Source organism: Pteropus alecto, unplaced genomic scaffold, assembly GCF_000325575.1.
Source record: "Pteropus alecto unplaced genomic scaffold, ASM32557v1 scaffold137, whole genome shotgun sequence".
Taxonomy (NCBI): Eukaryota; Metazoa; Chordata; class Mammalia; order Chiroptera; family Pteropodidae; genus Pteropus; species Pteropus alecto.
In genome coordinates this window covers 561,683-578,480 of record NW_006440135.1, presented here as the reverse complement: position 1 = coordinate 578,480, position 16,798 = coordinate 561,683, and the positions used below count along the sequence as shown (strand labels likewise).

The following is a 16,798-nucleotide window of genomic DNA, read 5'->3' as shown; positions in this document are numbered from 1 at the left end:
TAGTCTAAAATTACTTCATCTAGTCAAAAATGTTCAGCTCTGTGAAGCAGGTTTCAGTTTATATCCATAGTATAAGTTTCCTGTATTGTAGCTGGAGTTTCTTTCATCGTAATTGTAGAGGTTTGCTTATGTAAAACAATGTCATCACTACAGTTGACAAGGACGGGGTGAAAGTATCAGGTTCAAAGTTAATTTTTATTGCCAGCACCGTGATGAATTCTTCCTTAGGAATGCCCTTTGCAGAAGCCAGAACATTCTTATAAATGATAATACTGCTTCTTTGTCGATTATACGATTGAAAGATTTTAGTTTATGGGATATTTTGATTGTCTATTTTAGTCAACTGATTTTACCCTATCCTCTGCATATTTTTTGTCTAAAGAAGATAGGAATTAAATAGTAGATGTTCTATTTCCTTGTCTGAGGGTTAGAGTAGGTGGGGCTTTAAGTGAGAAAGCAACAAGTCAAACTGTGTTTAACTCATTGTGTATGTTCGTCATGTGCTAAAAATAGACTAGAAGGTGGTGTCCAGGGAAGAAAAACGAAGCGCCCACAGCCTCAGCTGAGCCCAGGAGACCTAAGTGTTTCAGAATCTCTAGCTCAGTAGCAATTGCCACAGGCCACTGCACAGCTCAGGGAATGGGAGACAAATGAATGAAATGAAATCAAAGATTCAAGATGATGGGGGAGGGGATCAGTGTGGCCTCAGCTTCCCACACGAGACACATCGTGTGGGAAATAACCATGTCCTACTTGCTTCTTCACATAAATAAATCATTGGCCTTCTCTGATACATGAGAAATATTGTTTGCTTATTTCAAAAGTAATTAACTATTCCCAACACTGTGGATCTATATGTAAATGAATCTTATTAGTGGAACTAATAGGTTTTCTTAAATTTATAACCCACCCCTGGATGCAAGTTCGGTGTCGGTTCCAAAGTTGGGGTGAAATGGATTCTATTGGGGAAAATCATTTTCTCTTGATTTCCTTTTCGAATAAATGTGGGAAAGATTTTACAAAGGACAAATTTACTTATTTTGTGTGTCAATAACATATTGGATTAAATAATCCACCTTTGACAGTAGCTCGATTTCTGCTTTTGAATCAACTATTTTCCAATTCTGTTATGTGTACATTATTCCAACATGTTGAAGAGCTTCTAGGAAAAAGAATCCTTAATTTTGATCTAGTGTGCCACCAGTTGTCAGTAATATTTTTTCTGTTACTGGTGGCTAGTGTGCCACCAGTTGTCAGTAATATTTTTTCTGTTACATTTTTTATTGTGATAAAATATACATAACATAAATATTGCCCTTTCAATCATTAGGATTTGGGGTTTTTTTTTTTTGATGACACCTTATGCATTATTAAAGCTTTTTAAAGATTTCTTTATTTTTTTTATCAAAGAGTATGCACAATTGAAAACCTTTAATGTCATGGTTATTTTTTGAAAATTCCTATTCAGTTTAAAGTCATTATTAAGCTCACAAATAAGCTATATCTTATCAGCAGAAAACATCCATTGGGGACATACACTGTGCTAAGCGCTGGAATTGCAGGTGGCATCTGAGACCCTTTATGACAATACAAGGCAGCATCCCGTGATTTTAGTAAGAAAATTCAGAGCAGGTGTCAGCACGACAGGTGCTTGATACACATCGATTGGAAAAGTAAAAGCTACAGCCAAAATGCTGCCTCGTCACCATGGTCAGGTCTGATGTGGCTTTACTAACCAGAGCATTGGAGCCCAGGGCCAGTCTGGGAGCAACTGGAAAGGAAAACCTTGCTCTTGGCTCAAGGCAGTCACCTTCTGCGACAGGACGATTGTGATAATATTTCCAACAGTCTGAGAGATTCTGAACAAAAAAACACCCTGAAAAGAGGTAAAGGAGGAAGAGGCCGTTTCCAGATGGCGATGTAACTTTTTTTGTCTTTAGGAAAGTGAGAGATGCTACAGGAGTCGACATCAACATGCGCGTGGGGGTGCATTCCGGGAATGTCCTCTGCGGCGTGATTGGTCTGCAGAAGTGGCAGTACGATGTGTGGTCCCATGACGTCACCTTGGCCAATCACATGGAAGCCGGAGGGGTTCCCGGGTAAGGACACTGGGTTACTACCTTTAAGTTGGCTACGGGATTAGAGATGACAGTTTGGCGGCTTAATAACCGACTGCTCGGTGTCAGATGACTTCTGTTGCCTCTGCTAGTAGCATGTCTCTTATGCCCAATGACAGCTTACATTTCTCAGATAAACATGACCTGTCGAGTCTCAGTCCCATCCCCCTTGAGACCCATGGTCGAAGACTGAATATCGGATCCTAAATTACAGACTTTTACTTATTTGCAAAGTTACGAGCAGAAGCGCGAGTCAAAAGTGTTTTATACTGTGCTGAAGATACTTCTCTCAATAATAATTAGAGCATTTCTCTTATTATTGGTGACCTCTGAAACCAGTACTATGAAAATGAGCAAATTGGGGCATCCATCTCTGGTTAGAAGAGCATAGTTTAGACGAGAGAATTTGGGGGCAAGTGCTATAATTTGGAGAATCATGAGAGCAAACTCTGAGAAAGAAAACCCATACTTTCATACAGACCAGCACCCTTCCCAAAATGCCTTTGGCGTGCATTTCAAAAAATATCCTGACACGCCCAAATTTGATATAATCAATCCGTATTCGCTATTTTTCTCTAAGCCTGGTCGGGTTTTTACGAGTACCGAGAAGCTTCAAATAAAAGTAGCTCATGACCTCTGGAGGCGTCTTTCTAAAGCACGAGTTAATAGAATACAAACCTTAATCACCATTCATTTTATCAAGAACGTAGAGCCTTTCCCTCATTTGGGGGGAGAAGAGTTATTTCTGAAATCACAAATAAACAGGAAATCGACCTTCATAGATACCTTTATACATCTTACTCGTCGTTTTCGAATGGAATTTCAGACGCGTCCACATTTCCTCTGTCACCCTGGAGCACTTGAACGGGGCTTATAAGGTGGAAGAAGGGGACGGCGACATCAGGGACCCGTACTTAAAGCAGCACCTGGTGAAGACCTACTTCGTGATCAACCCCAAGGTCAGTATTGTAGCGAACCTGTCATTAGCCTACGACTTCTGTGATTAAAGGGCAGAGTCAAATTACTGTATAGATGTTTTTAGTTAAGAATCAGCGTCATTCTTTGCTAATCTTTGCCTCTAGAATCCCTTTAATCCATGTAGCATTTTAATTATGGAACGTCTTCTATAATAATGAATTTAAATTTATTAAAGAAACCATTAAAATGATCGCTCTGTATAACAAGGTGGCGTATGTCAGTCAACGCATGTGTTAGTTCATGGGCCCAGCCTGGCAGTTGGGAAATTAAATAAAGAGAAAATATTTTGCTTAGGATTTCAGATGATAAAAACTTAATAATAAGGTGAAATAGGATGAACATACAAGAAAAAGGAAAAGGAGACATTTCGAAAAGAGTAACAGCTAAATATCTCACGTGCCTTTGCACGAGGCCTCGTGTGTGCGGACCTGTGTCTAACGTCCATGCAGCAGAGACCTCTGTGACCTGGGAGACTGTCCCCCGTCCCCAGTGAGGGGCTGACTCCTCCTGTCCACACCGCGGGGCAGCAGAGCCAGGCCCTTAGCGTTCTCATCCCTCTTGGCCTTTCTCAAATTCCTGCCAAACGAGCATGATTGCTAATTACAGATCAGGACACCAAAGCTCTGAGGGGTTACATAACTTCTCCCAATCATATGGCCGGTGGACCGTGCAAATGTGGGCAGGAAACGGGTCCCCCAGAACTGTCCAAACCGATACCTCAAAATCAACAGGACCAAGCGTGTGGCCTCAGGGCGGCCTCCCCAAAACCCCAGGTTCGACGCTGGAAACGAACGTCCAGCTCGCTTGACAATTAATCCGCAGACAGATAGGTGACAAGAAGGAAAAACCGTGGGGTGACAGGGACATGCTGTGGGGAAAAGGAAAAATAAGTAAGTGAGTAGGAAGAACATGGCGTTCAGGTGGTTTAGCCTCAGAAAGCAGCTCCAGTCACTACTCCCGTCACTGCAGAGAAACACGAGCACCGAAGAAAGTTAAAACAGATCAACATGTATGTTTAGAATTTACTTTATAAAACTTCGCATTAAAATGGCTATTTTTTCCAGACTTTTGCTGTCTGGAAAAAAATCGCTCGGCTTATAGCACTGGGGGATGCGGTGGGAGCCATAGAGAGCCAGGGGGTGATGCTGGAGGAATCCGCTGGGTCCAGAGAAGCCTCTGGAAGGGGCGGAGCGGGGAGGAGCAGCCGTGCACCTGCGGCACGCAGAGGTAACGCTTTGTTTCCTGCCCCAAGGGAGAACGACGGAGTCCCCAGCACCTCTTCAGACCTCGCCACGCCCTCGATGGAGCCAAGATGAGGGCGTCCGTGCGCATGACCCGGTACCTGGAGTCGTGGGGGGCGGCCAAGCCCTTTGCGCACCTGCACCACAGAGACAGCATGACCACGGAGAACGGCAAGATCAGCACCATGGTGCGCTGCGCGGGGGGCCCCGCGGCACCTGCGGCCGGCCGGAAGCCGGCTCCCCACACCCGAGCGTCGCCTGCCCAAATAACGCCCGTCCGTAGGGCAGCAAGCTTACCCCTCGCTCCTCGCGGTGGCCCCTTACTCACGGCCACCTGGGCCTGGGCCGTCGCCAGCCCCGCACTGCCGGAGGTTTTAACCTAGCGGGCCGGGCGTTGTAACTTTCTAACTCACGACTGTCAATTACAGCTGACAGTAGCAGCTGCATTCACCTGAGCTGTTGTCAGCTGAGGTTTGATTTTGCTTTTTCTATCATGAAGTAGGGATCGATGAAGGCCTGGTGTCCTTGGAGTTGTCCCAGCCTCGCTAAGACCCTCTCCATCACCCAGACGTCCGGCCGCAGGGGCAGCCACCTACCTTCTGCTGTCGCGGTTCCTTATTCATGTCACCCCACCTTCCAATGGGGCATAAAGTCCCAAAGCTCCCTTCAACGGGGACGTTTTTGATAACATGGCTAAAATGCAGAGAGAAAGTTCAACGCCCCATAGGAGGAGAGAAAAGTAAATATAATTCAGCACTTAGAATCATCCCAATGGCATTGTTGGATTGTAGCACAATTTCTGAGTAAAATTTCACGTGGAACGCATTAACTGCGTTAGGAATAGAGTTGAGGCGAAAAAGGAAAATGAACTGTTACGTAATTCTCATTGGCCGATAAGAAGGAACATACCAGGTTTTCAGGTAAAAGAGAGCAATTTCAGTCTTCCTGTGTCCCAAAGCTCCCGGCATGTCGCCGTGATACGCCCCAGCCCGACAGGTGCGGCTCTGCATTCCTGTTCGGCTTCCTTATGTCTCTCCTGTCGACTTCTCTTGTTCTTTTCTCAACTGAAAACTAAATGTGACTTGACAGGAGACCATGACCCATCAGGCAGCGAGGGGGAGCGGGCCGCGTCCTAGAGGGGTGTGTCTTCTGTGGGGGACAGAGGGGACGTAAGTAGGACATAAACAAAGGAACGGGAGCGTTTGAGGTGCTGCCGAGGACCACGACGAAGGTCAAGCGGCGTGATATCTCTGGGAGTGAATGATGCGGCCGCTCTGAGTAGGGCAGTGGAGGGGGGGGAGGTCGGGGTCTCAGAGAGGAAGAGAAGAAAGTTGGAAAAGGAAGCGGCGGAACAATGAATTTGGTGGTTCTAAGGTGCAGGTGGGTGTGGCAGAGAGGAGGGTGCTGGTGTGGCCGTAGTGTCTCCAACAGTGAGCGAAGGGAAGTCATCGAGGTGCGGCACAGTAAGGTAACTGTGTTTAATTCAGTCCAGGTGTAGTGGGACGTCATTAGATGGTCTTAGGCAAGGCGAGGGCAGGGGATAATTAAGAGCCTGGAACAGAGAAGCACGAGGGGTGGAGTCCAAGTGCGAATGGTGCACACTCATGCCAAGATCTTAGCGAGAAGCACGTTCAGGGTCTAATTTGAATGTAGAGCGATTGGGACTTGGTGACAGAATGGGTACGTGTGAGTACGAGGATCAAGAGGAATCCACACTTTTTTCGGCTGCACAGCTGAAGGAGCGCCGATGCCATTAACTGCGATGACAAACCCAGGGGGGGATTTGTAGATGGAAAAGTCAAGACTTTGCTAATGGGCATCTTTAAATCAATACGCCTTTTAGACACCTGAGTGCAGCTAGGAAGTTGGCGGCTGGGTGCGCAGCCCTGGCACTCGGGGAAGAGGCCGAGCCGGAGGTGCGGACGCGAGAGTGGTCAGGTCGTAGGTGATGCTGGAAGCCACGGAGCAGGATGGAATTAATCAAGAGGAGAAGAGCTCGCAGGAGGGGCCCTTGGGCACCGGGGGCCTTCCAGAACGCAGGGCTGTTAGGGGAAAGGCTTCGCAGGATGCTAGGGTTCGGTTGTCAGTGAAAGTCGATGCTTCTATCACTCTTATGAAAAAATAATAATTTGGATAAGTTTGTCTCAACACTGCATTAATTATTAACGCTAATAGCTAATAAGCATATTTCTCACTGAGATTTGTTGTAAACCAGCAGTTGGATGGTGGGATGATTGGTTTTCAAGAAATAAGAATCATATATAAATACTAGAACGTGATTTTCTGTGCTGTTTCTTATGTATACCCGTGAAAAAGGTGTTTTCAGGTGTGTCATTGATGTTGTTCTGGTTATTTCTCATCGGCCTTTGTCGTCCCAAGCACCTAGCAGTCCCCCTTATTATCTCGACAGGGGCCACAGGAAGGATTTCGGGTTGGCCGTAACCGTTGTCATGTTAGTGAAGGTGCCCCCTTCATGACAGTTGCACCTGTCTAGCACTTGGAGTTTGTGAAAGGCAGAGGACCTCTGAGAACAAACTCAATTGTCTTACCTGGCTGGCCTCACCGGTCACAGGTGCAGAATGTAAGGACCGCCTCAGCAGCAAGACAGGAAGGATATCTTAAGAAAATCCCAAGGGTTTGAGTAACACCTGGAGCCCCTAAGATGTGACATAGCCATGCCCCTCGCTGTCAGAAAGAACCCATCGTCATTCTTCATAATGCATTCCAGGGTCGAACAGTTGTCATTGCCAGAAGTGATCTATTTTATCTAATTCTCTCTCAGAGCTCCATTGGCTCTTGATTCAACATTGATAGAGCTGGCGAATCATGCATTATTTTATTTTATGTAATAAAACTTGGAGTTCAGTTATTCCTTTAAAAAAAAAAAATGCCTTGCCTTTCCCTAGGCTAGCCATATTTTCTAATCTTAAGCCTGGAGATAAAGCAGCAAAGAAAAGTTTCTTTGCAACCACTTTGTTCCAATTTTTAATTTTCACTAATAATGTAGAAAAGGGGATCTTGAGACTTTTTGGTCTGTGGTTGAACATTTGGCAGTGAGTCCCCCACTGCAAACCCTGACCAGTGTGTCCTTCTCATTTCACGAACTCCCAGCACTCATGTATTGATTTCTTCTTTCTGATCAATGATTCACGATTTCGCATACTTAACCAATGGTACCATTTTTTAACAGCCCAGTGCAGTGAAAAGGATCGACTGTCGATTTTGTGCATATGATCATATTTTAAAGCACTTTTTAAATATTTGTCCGATGCCAAACTACATTTTCACATGATCGTAAGCTGTCTACAATAACTCTAATAAATGATTTTCTGCAGGCCGTTGTTTGAAATCGTAGCTTTGAATATCAGGATGTATTTTAAAAGTACAGACAACCATCCTGGTCCTCCCAGCATCCAGAGTTTATAGATGACACCAACATTCTAACTATAAACTGAATTTTTAATCTTTTTACATTTATAATTAAGCTATTTTCTCCGCGTGGGTAATTATTTGTTACCTAATGATACTTTTCATGATAAAAGAAGACATATGTTATAGTTATCATTGCAACATGATTTTCAAAGTATGTATTTGGCAACTAATATCCTCTTTTTGTTTTTAATAGGATGTACCAATGGGTCAGCATAACTTTCAAAATCGCACCTTAAGGTATGGTATATGTTCTACTTTCTAATTTTTAAAGGCTTATTTTCCATTTATTTCTGAAAGCAATTATCGCCAATTATAGTTATTTTGAAGGCTACTTCTTCTAAAAGAGCAGCTACTTGTGAAAAGCCCTATTAAATTGCTCTCAGCTTCTAAAAATAGGATTATTACTGTCATCTTATTAGAATTAAGAGAGGGAAAGGAAAACACCACCTGGTAATCACTTTGGAACTTGAAATTCTTTTCTTAAAATGACTCTTTTTAATATTAGTGTGTGGTACAAAGTTGAATTTCTTAAAATGAGTATGTTCCTTAAAATTATTTTGTGTGTGTGTCGAATCTCGGAGATAAAAGCGATATAACTCCAGCCTTGCTATAGTGGTAAGAAGGGCTGTCCAACCCTCTCGAAAAAGAAAAAAATTACTTCCCCCAAATGTCCCCAGGTCCTCTGTTGCCAGCCACAGTGGACTCACAGGTTCTGATCTCTTTCCTCTCCACGTTCCTCCTGCTTCTGAGGTCGGAGCTGCACGTCAGCTTTGGTTCGGGAATCAAGTACATTGTATTGAAGACATTAGGATAATTCATGAAAGATCTAAAACTCAAGTCAGCCTTTCTTTCCCCCACAGAGAGGTGGGTCTATTCTCATAGAAAATGCTTTCTAGTCAAGCAAAAAATAAATACAATTAGCTAGATCGTTACCTGCAAAACATAGCAAAGAATGCACATTATTCTAGAATCTCTCTAGGTGACTTTATCTGTTGTAATGACCTCTACTTTGCATTGTGTGTAAAATTTGAAATTTTAACATAGAAATGTAACACTCATAGATAGACCTGTGTTATAAGGACAGTTGGATTCTTGGGCTATGGAGGCGTTATGTTTTAAGCGACCAATGTCGTATTAATGGGAACTTGAGCTAATTTTAGGAATAATATTACAGACTCCATAATATACCGTGAGAAGGCACAACTCTTGTGGCCAGTAAGATGCTAGCACGTCTGCAAGCAGCTGTGCACGGAAGCGTCGTGGACACCCTTTGATTTTATTCTTGGTATCTCTTCTCTTATCTATCTGCTCTCCCCTGAAATTTTGCTTTGAGAGTCTGTGTGCTGAAATCCCATTGTGACATGCCTTGTGGAGCACCAAAATTATGTGGGCAGCGTCTTCTGGGACCAGTGCCGTCTGGAAGAGCATAAGCTTTTATTTGTGTCTGTACTAGGCATGTGGAAATCGAACTTCATCCTTACAGCATTCCTCCTGGCTAGACACCATGACCGTTATGCATTTGGAAGGGAAGAAGCTGAATCACGAGGGGCTAAGAAAAGGCCCAGAGTCACGCAGCCGGTGGAGGCGAGGCCAGGCTTCGCGCCCTGGCCCCGTGATGCCAAAGCCCGCGTTCTAGCTGCTCTCCTGCCCTGCCTGCCTGCCTCACGAAGAGCTTCTCCTATTCCCATTCCCTTTTATCCGTTGTGGTTGATCTCTGGTGGCCCCAAGGCCTCATGGGGAGAGCTCAACTTTTGAGTCAGCTTCACCTGGGCCTCTCTCACATGTCCTGGCTTTGTCACGTGGCCAACATCATAAAACCTCTCTAACACTCCAGCCTGGCCATGAGTTGGCGTCACATGCTATTGAAGCATCATTTGAGATAATACACGGTCTTTTTCATGCCTGTTTAAATATAATAAGCCAGGTGTGGGTCTAAGACAGGTTGAAGCAGGAGCTCAGGAGAAAGAATGGAGAGGAATTGAAAAGAAAGAGGGACTGGGGGCAGCCAGCAGTGGCGAGGCCCAGCAGCGGGGCGAGAGGCAGGAACAAGGGGAAGTCGGCAATGCTGGACGGCCGAGAAACAGAACGCCAGTTGGCAGCTTAAGAGCTGCTGGTGCATAGATTATCTACCCCAAAGGTATCATCTTCATCGCTGAGGTCACAAAGCTACAGAGACAAGCAAGCTGTCTACATCTTAAGAATCGCTGTCCAGATCATTAGTGGATACAAAGGATGCGAAGTGATATGCATTTATTGGCTACTTCGTGTGCCATCTTTACTGTTGGCAGCGCTTTGCAGACATTGTCCAAGCTGATTCTAAAACCAATTCACAAAGGCAAATCCATTGTCAGCCCCCATAACACTGAAGGATTCTGTTTTCCCATGAGCTCGAGCTGCCTACCACTGTTTGTTCTCAGACTTGAGACTTTGCAAAAAAAGGAAGCCACCAAATTGAAGTTAAGAAACTCAAATCGAGTCAAGAGCAGATTAAAAATAAGATGAAGAAGGGTCCAAAATAGAGGTAGCTCCCTATCTGTAAATGAAAATGAGCCAGACTAGACGATTGCTAAGGTTCCTGGCTTTTTTCAAAAGAAGGGTAAAAATTAATTAGCCTTCTTCAGTCGGCTTGGGATCTGGCATGTTAACTCCTCTTAATTCAGTTGGTTCTGTATCTGTAAGTGGATCACTTAATATCATTCTGATTTTGAACCGAAACTGCCCTTGGCCTGTTTAAAGAAGGCAGAACTTGAACACACAAAGCCATAGATGATGATGGACCCGCGATGCCCATCATCGTATTAACGATGATTCTATGAGATGGAATCTCATAGAATGTGAGATCAATGTGACGTCACATATGCAATGCTCTTCCTGTCTATATCTAGAGGCAGTTCCAAACTCGGAAAAGTGTTATTTTTATTCTAGACTAGAACATCTATTCAATCAGCACGTTAACCATCCAGGACACAGAGAAGCTACATGCTCACTGCACAGTGGACTAGGTGACTTGCTGTCTCCTGGGCTCAGGCACAAGCTGAGTCAGTCCTGTTTGGCGAGCATCAGCCTGTTCTTTTACTCTTTGAAGTAGGTATTTAATTTTTAAAAGCAGAGATTAGTTCGGTTTTCTCCCTGACATCATTCTCATGCTAATTGTCAAATTAGCCTTGTGGGACTCATTATTATTTTGGCATAATTTATTTACAGAGCGCATTACGGCTGAAGATTATTTGCTTCCAGACCAAGTGAGTGGTCTGCAAATATAAGTGGGCTTTTCTGCGAACAGTGCTTTCAGACACTGGGGAATATTTAAACACATGCAATCGAGCTTTGATATGTCTAAAAATAATATTAGAGTACTGCAAATTCTTGAAAACAGACCAGTGAAAACATGACCACGGAATAACTATTTTGTCAACCGAACTGAATTTTTTTGCAGGGGACTTTCCAAAGCCAGTGTGTTCTGTCATAAAACAAAGTTTATAAAGGCAAAAAGTCAAGGGCTAATGCGCCTCCGAGGACAGAAAGTTCTTTTATCTCAAGCACCAAATACCTATCTGTCAGTGTTGCTTTCGATTGCCTAATAAAATTTCACTCTAAGTGAATGGTAAGGCCGTGATTTACTGCACCAAAAACGAGTCAGTTCTCTCCATCCCTGAGCGGCCGCTGTTAACAGAGAAAAGGCTGTTCATAGACCCGTTTTCTTTTTTCCTTTTTTTTACTCGAACAGAATTAAACGGAGGTTTTAGCATCGTCGAAAAAAAATGGGCTTAATATTTAGTTTAGCAATAAGATTCTTACGCCGTTATATTTCCTTTTTCATACAGAACCAAGTCACAAAAGAAAAGGTTTGAAGAAGAACTGAATGAAAGGATGATTCAAGCAATTGATGGAATTAATGCCCAAAAGTGAGTGCGTCTTCATCTTCGATTATCGTTTGTCTCTTATTTCAAACCCTATTATGTGAAAAGATGGTTATTTGCTACCGAATCAGTACTCTCCAAGTAAGTCACTGATGAACAACATGAGGCGTAAACATGGTGAGGAAAGTTATAGAAAATGTATTCAGTAAGTAACATCGAAGAGCAACGGGACTTCATGTGGCCAAACCTTTAAGTCGTGTTACTTCACACTGTCCCCTGAAAATGCATTGATCGCCCTTCAAGATCAGAGGACATGTTCTCAGATGTGGAAGAAGGGTTTTGAGCATTAGAATCTGAATTCATGGGAGCGATAGGAATAAGACCAGTTTTTTTTTTTGTTTTTTTTTTTTTGTGGTCCATATCAGTCTGTGAAGCCTGTGAATTCTGTGAATGTGTCCATTCAGTCTATGAATTGTCATCATAGTTTTAAATGGTCCAAGAGATGCGGATAAAAAAATAAATAAAGAAGGTGGCGGCCTTCGTGGCCTGGACAGAATGATGATATTCATCAGCCTTTGACGCCCCCTTAGGCGCATTTGTCATGGTTGAACTCACGGAGGGCAGAAGCTAGATGACTCTCCGTGGTGCCTGGCACCCATCACGCATTCAATCAGTTTGTTGAATTAAATCGTAGTGAAAATATCAGTAGGTCCAAATGAAGAGTTTTTCTGGCAAAGTTTCTATCCGTATGAAAACCGGACTATTTTATTTTTTTCATGAATGATGATTCTTGAAAAATGTAAATGATTTTCACCTAAAATGCTGTCTCCACAATTAAGGTGCACATCTTTGCAAAATGTGGACTTCTTCTAGATTATTCCTTTAAGTATTTGTCTTAGAATATTTACAGGGCTTATGAAAGAATCACACGAGTGTACGCATGTGTGTATGTGAGGTGTGTGTGTGTGATTGCATTTATACACAATGGTCGAACTATAGTTGCGATTCAGATGTGCTGGCACGTTGAATTTACACCCACCTAGAGCCCCCGAAACCTAGACTGGAAATATGGGGGTCCTGCGAATTAATGAGGAGTTCATTTGATTTCCACTTTATAAATTTCACTCTTATTTTATTTTCAAAATTTTATTATCCAGGAATATTTTTAAATTAGTTTTTTTCCTCAAAAAAGAACAAGTGATTTTAATAAGTTACTTGTGTACATTATTCATAGTTGATATTCATACAAGTAGAGTTCCAAAAATGAATAGAGTTTAAATGGATCTTGAATTTCATTTTCTATCTCTTTTTATATTAACCAACCTTTGATTCTTCCAACTGGTCTCGTAAAACAGAACAACAACATATTTCTGCAGCTAGTATGGTAATAAGAAATACTAAAAATGTTTATTTCCCTGACCCTTGAAGATTAAACCCTCGAATCGAGGCGTTGCCATAGTTCTCGCTTTTAATGGTGATCATTCTAGAGCCCGTTTCTAGCTTCCGTGCCTCAGCTGAAAGGGCGCTGTCCGTAGTTTAGTCTTGTGGGTGTTCAAGTTCATCGCGGTGTGTGCCCATGAGACTCTTCCACACTGTCCATTCAGACCTGGGGGTGGCCCTCCTCAGACGTGCTGGTCTCCAGGGTTAACCTGTCATTAGTCTTAATGCGAAACGTCAGTGTACAGCGACCCTAATCTGAAATCGGGAGGTGGCTGTTCTTGCCGATTACTGGGCAAAGTGGAGCAGTTCGCTTGGCCTTTTCTCCTAGATCCTCAAAGGCCTGCATCTTTTCTCTCTCCCAAACTTATCTTGGGGAGTCCAGATCCGAAGACAGATGGCCAGTGGGTTGGAAAGTAGTACATTAAGGATTTCATGTGAATTGATAATTGTTTGAACAGATGTAACATTTGGGGGAGATATATGTAAAAATAATTTTATCTCTAATATTCTAACATATATACTCTCTCTATATGTGGGTATATAAGCATAGATGTAAATATAGATGTAGACATATGGTTATATATACTTGTAGATATGTACATATGTATGCATATATACATGCATTTCCATATATGATTCAGGTTATTTTATAATTATAAAAATTTGTTTAAAAAAATTAAGAAAGTAGAAATATAAATTCCTCAGTTTAATGACTCGAACCAGTTGGTAATATATCTTACTGGTATTTATTTCTAGATATTTTTCTTAATGCGTAGTTTTCAATTTTTTCTTATTTAACTTTATTTCATAAAACAGGTGTTTGTTTTATTGCCAGACGCGTGACCGTATCAGGCGTCGTGCCCGGCTTGCTTGCTTGTGTGCTTAGTGTACCTACTTGGCTTGTGATAATAGACAACCTTCTAGTGAGAAGGTTCATCCTTAAGCTCTTTCTCTATTTCAAGTACTTTCTTACAACAGATTTCTAAGAGTTGATCAGCGTGTAAGAGTGCATACTTCTGTATAATTTTTACTTATTTTTCAGCGACTGAGAAATGTATATGTACTTACGTGTGTGTGTGCTCACGTTTGTGTCACCATGCAGTGTAAGCGTTCTGAACTGATTGTTTATTATATTAGTATTTTTACCTGTTTTTTAAAACTGTGTTCAAATATGATTTTTACTTGATAGAAATGAAAGAAAAAAAAAAACAGGAAAATAAAAGTATTTTCAGCAAGTGTGAAAGAAACCAAATCCTCTTGCCCAGAACTTGAAGGATCTCTGAATAGGTTTGACATTTCATGAGACGCTGCTTACTACAAGCTAAGAAAAATAGTGCTTCTCTATGAACCGTATCCTTCAGGACATGACACTACCATGTGATTTCAGTAAAACGTCAGGGAACACATTTACCGATGCACTAGAATTGCTGTTATTTCATTTGGATGACTCGAGTTTCGATTTGGTATGATGGTTGGTTTGTAACATCAAATTTCCCGAGGAGGGTAGTGTGTAAATAGGAAAATTATGTTCACAGCCCTGTTATCAGTCTCTAGATTCCATATCCAGTTATTTGGCAGTATACATTTTTTAAATATTCAATTTTGGAGAATTTGCAGTAAAGTAAGAAGAATTCAAGTTATTTATTTTTGAAAAAGTAGTTTCAGATATTTGGTGGGAAGTTTGGTTTTATGATGTCTGTCTTTCATATTTCTAGGCAATGGCTCAAGTCTGAAGACATTCAAAGAATCTCATTGCTTTTCTACAATAAAATACTAGAAAAAGAGGTAAGCTCTTTTTTCTTCAAAATCAATTGCTTTTTCTGAAATGTTAGTTTTAAAAAATTCCTTCATGAAATTATACTTGTGTTTTTTACTTGTGACATTTAAACTGCCTCTAACTTTATCAGAACTCTTTCTAGCTTCTCCTATGGCCTTTTCATGTCAAACTGTTTTACAATGGTTCTTGTTACCAAGCTTCTGGTTTTGGCTAGTCACCATTCTCAGCATCCTGGTCGTAAGTGACATCTGGGACATGTCTGAGATAGGGGGTTAAAGGAAAGAATCATGATCTAAACAAAGTCTTCCCGATAAATTTCCATTACTTTATACATTTTATTTTAACTTTTTAACAAAAATGTGAGATTTACATTAAAGACATGTTTTGCAAAAGTAAAACCCCCAGACTTTTAAGTTTTGTTATATCTAAATACTTTCACATATAGCTCATAAGATAAGTGCTATTTCAGGCATATATAATAATCAGACATTTTATTTTTACATATCAAGTTTCACATGAATTTGCTAAAATAAATTAAGTAATTATTACAGGAAGAATGATTCTTCTAGGTCAGCTTATTTCATTTGCCTTTTATTTTGTGTTGATCTAGAAAAGGAACAAATCATTTCCATTATGCAACCATATAATGACAGTCCTAATTTGAACAAAAGCTACTATATTAATGGCAGCAGTCACAGCACTGGTATTAAAACTCTGTTGAGAAAAAATTCAATTCATCGTTTCATGAATACTGAATAAAAACATCAAATATAAAAATTACTTACAAAATTCATCAGGTGGGGATTTTGCAGTTACACAAAAACTTACTTTTTAATTAGTGGTCAAGATCAATTATCTGCTTCTGAGTTAATATATTGACTATGGATGGTCTACCGAATTGATATTTCATATGATTTTTTATTATTATTTCGACCATTTACCCTTGAATGACTTTAATAGACACTAATGGTTACTTATGGTATAAATGATGAAGTATTCTCTTCCCGATACAAGTTCATTCCCTTTATTAATATTGAAAGGAAATTCCAACTCAGATCTCTACACAAAGCCCAGAAGATGAAAGATAGAGATGTCACTGAAGGTGTAGAATGTAATCACATTTCTTCAATTGTACGGATATAGCTTCTTCATCAGCATATAAATTATCCAGGCTATTAAGTCAGAACATTTACTAATTAAAAAAAAAATTCTAGCAAATAGAAAGTATCATCGTTTACAAATGCAGCTTTAGTTGCATTCCCTATGTGTACATATTTGCAGAGGCCAACTTTGAGGCAAATTTTAGAGAGTATTGGAATTTAATCTCACTTCTTATCCACCTCCGCCCAGCCCGCTCATCAAGGCTACAGGATGGGTCCAAGGCAGCAAGGCACAGAGGGAGAGAAATATCAATTCACCACCCAGCGGTCCAGCATCTCGAACTAAAAGCCCAGTGGCTATAACCCAAGAAATACATACTATAATTTCCTATAACTTGAGAAACAGTGTGTGCAGATAAAGCTGACACAGCCTACCGATATTGTCAGGAGGTTTCAATAGCATTGCCACAAAAACCTTATTTCCTTTAATGTTATTATAAAATCCTCTTTTGAGAGGTAGTGCAGCCTCAGCTGGAGCATTGGCTGTCTTTTAGCCTCATAACTCAGGCAGAGCCGGTCTCAGGTGGGCAGCTACGCCGGTCACTTCACCGTCCTGGATGGAACAGAAAGCTGTGTGGCCACTGCCGATTGCTCTGGACAAGTGGGAGGAGACTCCAGCAGCCACACCAGCCAACGCAATGACCGGGGACTGAGAACGAAGCCCGCTGGTCCCCTCTATCTTGTCAATCCCCTCCCCCACCTCTGAGCAGCATTAAGATAAATCGCTAAAATAAGTAAATCAAATGAGGAAATTGCGTTTCCTCAATAATATCGAAAACTGAAATATTTTGTA

General features: G+C 41.6%; 1 protein-coding gene across 1 annotated transcript in view; it reads left to right on the top strand.

Annotated features, from left to right (window-relative positions):
* ADCY2 (adenylate cyclase 2) overlaps nt 1-16,798 on the top strand; it is a 299,856-nt gene that overhangs the window by 217,389 nt on the left and 65,669 nt on the right. Inside the window, exons 8-13 of the mRNA XM_015593413.1 lie at nt 1,941-2,099; nt 2,944-3,076; nt 4,348-4,524; nt 7,962-8,005; nt 11,593-11,673; nt 14,784-14,853. Coding sequence (XP_015448899.1) covers nt 1,941-2,099; nt 2,944-3,076; nt 4,348-4,524; nt 7,962-8,005; nt 11,593-11,673; nt 14,784-14,853 — 664 coding nt within the window. The remainder of the gene's footprint in view (nt 1-1,940; nt 2,100-2,943; nt 3,077-4,347; nt 4,525-7,961; nt 8,006-11,592; nt 11,674-14,783; nt 14,854-16,798) is intronic.